At 33.1% G+C, this 9,250-nt stretch overlaps 1 protein-coding gene across 8 annotated transcripts in view; it reads left to right on the forward strand.

Moving 5' to 3' along the window:
- The first annotated feature begins 653 nt into the window (after nt 1-653).
- The window catches only part of LOC108755182 (mitogen-activated protein kinase-binding protein 1), a 51,787-nt gene continuing 43,190 nt past the window's right edge, over nt 654-9,250 (forward strand). For 6 of the 8 annotated variants that reach the window (XM_018498033.1, XM_018498036.1, XM_018498038.1 and 3 more), the window contains exons 1-2: nt 762-937; nt 6,696-6,847. In XM_018498033.1, the coding sequence (XP_018353535.1) occupies nt 6,767-6,847 (81 nt within the window). In that variant the 5' untranslated portion in view covers nt 762-937; nt 6,696-6,766. Of the gene's footprint in view, nt 691-761; nt 938-1,128; nt 1,231-6,695; nt 6,848-9,250 lie in introns of those variants that run through there. The other 2 variants (XM_018498035.1, XM_018498034.1) reach the window with 2 other exon arrangements.

Below are 9,250 nucleotides of genomic sequence, written 5' to 3' on the forward strand. Positions count from 1 at the left end.
TACATAACATTTTTTTATACAAATATACATTTTTAAGATAATTTAATATTTTTCCTAATTTTTCTATATTTTTTCTTTATTTTTTAATATATTTACAATTTATTTTTATTAATTTTCATAAAGTTTAAATTACTTTATTGTAATATTAGGTTTATTCGCGTTGCATGCTCTAATATGCTCCAATATGTTCCTACAATAACACTCACTTCAACGAATTCGTTGGATTGCGATGCGAATAAATCTAGTGAGATTTGCGAGGAATTTTGACAGAGTAAAAAAGGATGAAAAGAGAAAGAAGTTTAGTTATTACATTGATAACCGTGGCAACGCTAGATAACTTATTTCACGCATGCGCACTGCATTTTGGTCAACACTAACATCAAAGGTGCCGACAGAGAGTTGCGCTACTATATGTACTGTGTTCAGAGCGCCAGTTAGTGCACGCGAGCAAGAAGAAAGATATGCATCCAGTTCCAACGAATCTATTGTCGAGCGGACATAACATTACTTGTGATCCAAGTGCTTTCTGGATTAATTTGGAGCATGCGACGCGAACAAACCTTGAAGTATCGGAAGCATCCGAGCGACGTTTCCGAACGCAGTCAATGAATGTCGAGCATCAACATGAAAAGGCACCTTCACATGATTACCATCTTGATGAATTCTGGTGAACTTGGAAACAGAAATCTGGTGATTAAATTTTTAAATCCACGGTAACACTGAAACTGGTTCAGTCTGTTTTGTGATTTATATATGTGGTTCTTTACGGGTTTATTGTATCGTTAAATTCCTGTTGCTTTATTGGCTCTTTTCTGCGATTCTGTCATCAGGTCTACTGTAGCGGAACACAGTGCTTGTATTTCATTAAGAAATCAATAGATGAACTGTCCGCTTATAGCGGTATTCATTACTCGTAAAACGTAACCTTAAGCAAGTGGTACGTTAGTATCTCGTCAGATGACATTCTCGTGGATCTTTTTCTTTCTCTGTACATATACTTAATTTTGTTCAATCGACATTCGATACCATTCGTATCTTGTTCTCTCATCGAATCATGTTTCGAATTTTCGATTTATGAAGCATCAGTTACACATTGCGCTCTATCGTTCCTACGACAACGAAGCAAAAGTGTTTGATCGATTAGACTTAGATGAAGAGACATATTTGATGAATAAATAGGAGCACCAGCAATTTGCGAAGAGTATTTTTCGATAAAGGACTAATGAAAATGTATAATTTTAAATTTGGCTTTAATCGTCGCGCGCGCATATGTGTACACACACACACACACGCGCGCGCGCGCGCGCGCAACACACACACGCACGCACATATATACATATATATATATATTAGACTATAAGCAAAAAAAATTTTTTTTTTAATCGGCCTTTGCTCAAAAGCTTCCATTTCATGTCAAAAGAACACCCTTAAATTTTTATTAAAAAATATTAAGATTAGAGGTCGCTAGTGAGTCATTTTTAAATTAAAGTTTCAATTCTCTTTATACATGTTTGATTTGATGCAAAAATGTCTTAATCCTGATTTTAAATGTGGTATTGCATATCTTTTTGATCGCTGAACAGGATGTAATAATTTATTTAGCTCTACGTTATACGCCTTAAGAAATATTGCCTGATTAATTTGCAAAATGACCAAATTTTGAGTTCAAAGTCGATTTTAGCAAGGTTCCAAGTGTTCAAATGGATTGTTACTCTCCTTAAATTGTAGGTCTGTTCACCCAAAACAAGATCCATTTCGATCTTTAAAAGTTTCATAAAACTGGATTATTAATACGTTTTTAAGGATAGAAAAATTTTTTTTACAAATTCTAAAGTATATCGCTTTGTGGTCTTGACATCCTCAAATGAAATGCCTCAACTTGACAATAAAAAATTGTTTATTAGAAAATGAAATAAGTACATAATAAAAATATGATTTAATTAATTGAAATAAATTACCTATATAAAATAAGGAATAGAATCATATATAACAAAAATAGGAATGGAATTTTAATGGAATCATAATTGATGGCGCGACGATTAACCATATAATTTATAATATATTATCGAAAATTTTGAAAATTGTTGATTTATTTTATATATTTTATAGAAAAAACGATAATTATGTAGAGATATACGAAAAGGAGACAAAGTAGAAATTAGGAACCTTTTGTGGGTAATGTGCTGTTTATTTATATATATATATATATATATATATATATATAATATATAAATCTTGTTCTCGGTAAACAGACCTACAATTTAAGGGGAGTAACAATCCATTTGAACACTTGGAACCTTGCTAAAATCGACTTTAAATTCAAAATTTGGTCATTTTTTAACATTAATCAGGCAGTATTTTTTATATTTGTGCATAATAATATGTTAAAATAAATTTATATATAAATAAAATTGTCCAAACTGTGCGCCAATTAAAATTTGTCTTAAAACATAATTCTGATTAAAACTGGTAATATAATAAATTGAACTGATAAGTAATTTAATGATGTATATACGTTGATAAGCGTCTTAAAGTATTGTGAAAAATTTATTCTGAAAAATATCAGCCACATACCAGTTCAAGATTGAAAATTTAGCCGTGTATAGATCATATAATTGGATGTATATTGTATTCACTTAAATATTTAAGGTTTGGCTCTCTCGGAACGTTATGAGAGGAAAGTTACATACATACAATAAATTATTTGATACATAAAGCTTCTTTTTTTTTTAAATAAGTATAAAATAATTCCTGAAATGCTTAGCTGTTGCAGCGCCCTTGCAGCGATTTTTGACAATTGAGAAATATATAATTTCAGGAATTATTTTACACTTCTATGTAATATATCGGAATTTGCTAATATCTCAATTTGCCACATATTTTACAGGTCTCAGAATTACGAAATTATGTTTTTAAAGAAATACTAAAAAGTAAAGCTAGTGTCATTGTTGTTGTTATATTTTGGAGCTTGAGCTTAGGCCTCTGTAGTAGCAGAGGTGCCATTTAAAAATGAAAAAAAAATTAAATAATAAATGATTTATTAAGACTGTAGAGGTACCTTTTCATGCTGACATTCTACTCTCATTTTTAGTGTTAAAAAAGGTCACGTAATTAAAATTAACGCTTGATATTTATTAATTTTTATCACGTGTTCTGTTTTGACGCTGAAAATGAGCGTCGGGTATCAGCATGAAAAAGCTTAATGTGAATACACAATAAGTACAAGATAAAGTCTATAACGGTCGAAGCAGGATCTTAAGTGCTTTATTTCCATGTGAATTTATATACTATAACATATGTAGTCATTTGAATTGCGTCGAATTTTTGGACTTAAAAACGCAACTACTGAACTACTGTAATAATGTCACAAATTAAATTGACGAACGTTATATGTATGGTCTTAGGAAATTGTTTATTATTATTTTCATGCTATTATTACGTGAGTTAGACAAGAACAAATTAAAATAGATTCACCCTTGTCTAACTCACGTAATAGTATTGAAAAGAATCACATACGTGGTACCCTATGAGGTTTGATATATGAAAAAGACCGAGATGACCACACATTCTCAAGTCTCTCTCTCTCTGCTGTTATTTTCGCTTAAGTTATGTATGGTTTATTATCGCTACTGTTGAGATTTGATTTACGTGAATCTAAGAAATCTGAATATCGATTTGTCATATGTTGATTTTATAGCGGTGTGAAATTGTTGTCATAATTTTCTAACAAATATACTTTTTAGAAATATATGAAGCGCTTATACAGAATGAGGAAAAAGTCCTGGATCAGTGAAATATCTCAAAAACGAATCATTTTTGAGAAAAATGTTTCATACAAAAGTTGTAAGGTTTAAAATGATCTATTTACTGATTTGATCAGTTTAACTTTGTAGCGTAACCAAAATCAGATTAAGATCACATTGATTTTTTAAAATGGAACACTAATTTTTTATTCCAGAATCTAACAGATGATATCAAAAGCTTTTCAAAACACTACAATAAAGTTTATTTCCATTAAGTATTTTTTGAGTTATGAGGCTTGAAGATTATAGTATTGCCGGCATTTGCATTACCCAAGGTATTCGTTTGGTGACTAAAACCTGAATGTTGTTCAGGATCATGATCTTGATAACATTTGTCAAGATCAAGGCTATTGGAGGTTATTCTTTTATTTTCATTTTTATATAAAAAACAAAAATTATAGGAACAATCTTCAATAGCTTTGATCTTAACAAATGATATCATGATTTTAAGCAACATTTAAGAGGTTTTAGTTGTCGGCCTTACATCTCGGGTAATACTAATGCCAGCGGTACTATGTGTAACTTTCAAACTTCATAATTCGAAAAGTACTTAATGAAAATGAATTTATTATAGTGTTTTAAAAAGCTCCTGAGAGAGATACCGTCTATTACATTTTTGAATAAAAAATAGGGTGTTTCATAATTAAAAAAAAATCGATGTGACCTTGATCTGATCTTAGTGACGCCACCCAAGATCAAATTGATCAGAACAGTAAATAAATCATTTGAAACCCTACAACTTTTGTGTATGAAACATTTTTATCAAAAATGCTTTGTTTTCGATGAATTAGATATTTTATCAGTCCGGAACTTTTTCCTCATTCTGTATATATAATAATCCATTTTAAGCAATACAGTCAATTTTCTCTGAAATTATTAATGATACGAAAAAATATTTTAGATAAAAATAGAATATTTTTGAAGGGGACATATTTTGATGTTATTTTTTTCTTCTAAGTGCAGGCATCAAAAAGATATGAAAGTTACTTTTGCTTTTTACCAGGTGTACAAGTATGAAATGCGGATTTAAAAAAAAAAAACGTTAAATTCGGAAGAATGATAAAAAGAGCTTTATTCAAAGTATGCTCCATTGCTAGTTACACATTTTTCCCATCTTTCGGGCAATTTGTGGACACCATGCCAGTAAAAATCTTCCCCTTTTGCCGCGAACCATTCATCGAACCATTTTATCACATCAAAGCTTTGTACGAACCAAAGCGCTGCTCAGCAAGTGCGTGACCCATCGATGCAAACAAGTGGTAATCGGAAGGAGCCAAGTCTGGTGAGTAAGCCGCATGGGGTAGAACTTCCTAGCTGAGTGCTTCCAACGTGTCGCGAACCGGTTTTGCCATATGTGATGGAGCATTGTCATGAAGAAAAATGACTTTGTGTTGTCTCTTTTGGTATTCTGGTCTTTTTTCAAGCAGCGAATGGTTCAAATCGATCAATTGTTGTTGGTAGCGTCCAGCATTAATCGTTTCACCAGGTTTTAACAGCTCATAATAGACCACACCCTTCTGGTCTCACCAAACACAGAGCATCGTCTTTCTTCCAAAGCGATTCGGTCTTGCGGTCGATGTGGATGGTGCGCCTAAGTCTACCCATGATTTTTTGCGCTTGGGATTCTCAAAATAAATCCACTTTTCATTCCCACTAACGATACGATGCAAAAACGACTTCCTTTTGTATCGTGCAAGCAAAATTTCACATGTGTTTTTGTGCCTCTCCATCTGCCTGCCGTCCAACTCATGCGGTACCCATCTTCTGAATCTTTCCCATCTCTCGTAGGCGATTGAAAACAGCTTGTTGACTAACGCTCAATTGCTCTGCGAGTTGTTTTTGTGTTTGTGAATCATCTTCGTCCAACAATGCTTGCAATTCCACATTGTCGTACCTTTTTAGCGCTTTTCCGTGTTCCTTGTCTGCAACATCGAAGTCACCACTTTTAAAACGCCGAAACCATTGTTCACACGTATCTTGCGATGGAGCATGTTCACCATAAGCTTCTCGAAGTAATCGGTATGATTCAGCAGCAGTTTTCTTCAAATGAAAACAAAAAATTAATGCTGTCCGCGAATGCTCTTTGTTTAGTATAAATTTCGACATATCGAACACAGCAACACAACATTATGCAAACACTTTTTCAATTTATCACTCGTGCGCGTCTGACACTTGTTGATGGCATTTCAAAATGGCATAACAGTTAAATCTTTATACCACACACTGCATTGATGCGCCATCTGTTTTCTCAAATCCGCATTTCATACTTGTATACCTGGTAAAATGGAATTATATGATGTTTTTATATAATATGATTCCTTCTAGTTATTTTGCACATAAAAGTATTAGGTAGAAATATAGTAATATCAGAAAATATAGTTTACGAAATATTTAATGTTTTTTGTCAAAATGTGCCAGAATAAAGTATAAAATATTTCGCAAACTATTCATTTTTTAAATATCTCTATCTTGACTTTCAAATGCAGAATAAAAAAATTACATTGTTTCATTTGAAAAAATGAAGGAGACCTTCATATTTTTTTGGCATCTTTATCTAGAGAAAAATAACATGACAAAATACGTTCCTCTCAAAATGGGTTAACTTTCATCTAAAATACTTTTTCATATCATTAATAATTTCGGAGGAATTGACTGTATTGATTAAAATGGACTATCCTGTATATTATTGTTGCATTCTAAACTGAAATAAATACTCATACAGAATAAATATGTGAACATAATATAAGGTAATTTATCTTTGTGAATCTAATTATAATCTGATAAAGAGAGAGAGGAATACTACAGAAAAGGAATTATTCATTTTTTAAAATTATAAACAAAATATTTATCCAATTTTTTGTTAAAGTTATTTGAAAATAATTTTTGTTACAGAGAAATGAAACGAGATCAAGACACTTTTTCAGAAATGGAAATCTAACGAAAGAACCGAATTTGCCGTCATAATGGAACCACTACTTACGAGCAAGTTTCTCCGAGCTCCCAATTTAAAAAGGGGTCAAGAAAATATTAGGATACAAGACAGAGTGAGTAAATTATGAATTTCATTATTATACACATTATTATGCACATTTTTCGTATTAGGCCAAATCTTTCTACAAGTCTTTTAATAAGTCGGAAATTAGCAACAGTTAGAAATAACTATCACCAAACAATTTATTATCTTAATTCTGTCTCCATCGTGAGTCTTTTAATAAATAGTTAAAATATCAAATAGCTGTAGAATTGCGATGGATTAAGGGCTGCCGCACACAAAATTCCGCAACAGTGACTGGTAAGACGTGAATTTAAGCCGATGAGCCAATCAGGATATTACTTTAGGTCTACGTAATTTAACCGAAATGGAAATGACAATAAACTTATCCATAACCTCGCAATAAGATGAATTTCAATCGGTTGAAACTCACCTTATGGATAAGTTTACTGCTATTTTTATTTCCGTTAGAATACGTAGATACTAAAGCAGTATCCTGACTGGCTCATCGGCTTAAGTTTACGTCTTAAGATTACTATTGCGGAATTTTGTGTGCGGCAACCCTTAGGTAGAGAGTCGGGGATTCTAACTTAAAAGAGTAGGTCCAATGTCGAGAAGCTATAATTGCGATAATCTCAGAACAATTTCAAACTGTGATTGAGACCTGATACGTTGGTATTATACGAACTAATGTGCGCCCCTATAGAATTTCTCTGCGAATGTCAGTTTCAGAGTACTTTCCGAAAATGATGAAAACGGGAAAATTGCAGTTGATCACCAGTTCCACAACTGATGATTAACTTATTACTGATTCAAGATTCAACTTATTCATTGTCTCTTTTCAATTTTAGAATTGGAAAAAGATGAGAAACAAGTTGAACTTCGGTTAAGAATCAACCATGAGTTGTGAAACTGGACCTTATACACGCACACACAACCAGGCGCGAGCGCTCACATTATTGCATAGGATAAGATGGGATAGATTAGACGAAATTATTAACCCTAGGAGGTTAATATTATTTTTGGTTACGAGAGCAAGTCAATAAGTTTTTAGAAAAACGTAAAACGCATTTTTTTTATCGATTCATTTTTATTTCTCAACATAGTCATTTTAGCTCGATACACTTGATCCAACGATTCTCCAACTTTTTCAAGCCGTCCGAATAATATGATTTATCCAATCCTTCAAAATAAGCCTCTGTTTCGGCGATGAACTGCTCTCTGATAGTGAATCTCTTTTCTCCGAACATTTCTTCAGGTTTGGAACAGGAAATAGTCACAGGGGACTAAATCTGGTGAATATACTGGATGGGAAGGCAATTCGTAGCGGAATTCGTTGAATTTGGCTATCCGGTACCGGGCACGTGCATTGTTTTGATGGAAGAGCTTTTTCACCAAATGGGGACGTTTTTTCTTTAAAATGTCGTTGAAACGATCCAATAAGGCGTAGTAATCGCTATTGATCGTTTGCTTCGACAGAAGGTAATCGATATGAATTATACCGCGTGCATCCCAAAAAACTGTGGCCATCATCTTTCTGGTCGATTTCATAGTCTTCGCCTTCTTCGGAGCTGGTTCACCCGATGAAGTCCATTTTGACTGTTTCTTCGTCTCGGATGTGAAGCAATGGATTCATGTTTTGTCCACAATAATGAATCGACGCAGAAATTCATCTGGATTACATTGAAACATCTCCAAACATTGTTTTGAAATCGTGACACGTCGCGCTTATGGTCCACAGTGATCAAACGCGACACCTAGCTTGCCGATAGCTTTTTCATACCTAATTGTTCGTGCAAAATTGAAATCACTGTGCCATGTGATATGCCTGTAGTTTCAACAAGCTCGCACTTTCACTTGTCGATCAGTCAAAACAATATTGTGGACTTTATCGATGATTTCTGGCGTAGCAGCCTCAATTGGACGTCCGCATCACATGTGGTTGTACGACCACGTTTAAATTCATCCAATTGTATACAGTCGCAAACGCTGGTGCAGATATGCTATGAACATTATCCAACTCGGCTTTGATTTCTTTCGGCGTTGAACTTTTCATATGTAGATGTTTGATCACTACACGAAACTCGCTTTTTTCCATTTTGCAAAAAATACAAAGGTTGTTCGTTTTAATCGCCTACAGAAATAAAACCACGCGATGAATTCCGCTCAAAATTTAATTTAGTAATCAGCTGAAAAATGCTACTTGTCAAAAAGTAATGTGACATGACACTGCGAGTGTCTCCTCTGACAGATTTTCTTAGAACTTATTGACTTGCCCTCGTATCTTCCCAGCTATATCAGGATTTGTGAAATCCTGTAACTTTGTCACGCTATATCTCTGGACTGAATACGTATTTTTTTAGCTCAAACTGTGTGAAATTTATATCTCGAAGTTAGACAAAGACAGATAAATATGAATCATATAAATATTTTATTTTCAATTAATATATATATA

This window comes from Trachymyrmex septentrionalis, unplaced genomic scaffold, assembly GCF_001594115.1.
Source record: "Trachymyrmex septentrionalis isolate Tsep2-gDNA-1 unplaced genomic scaffold, Tsep1.0 scaffold86, whole genome shotgun sequence".
In the NCBI taxonomy this organism is placed as follows: domain Eukaryota; kingdom Metazoa; phylum Arthropoda; class Insecta; order Hymenoptera; family Formicidae; genus Trachymyrmex; species Trachymyrmex septentrionalis.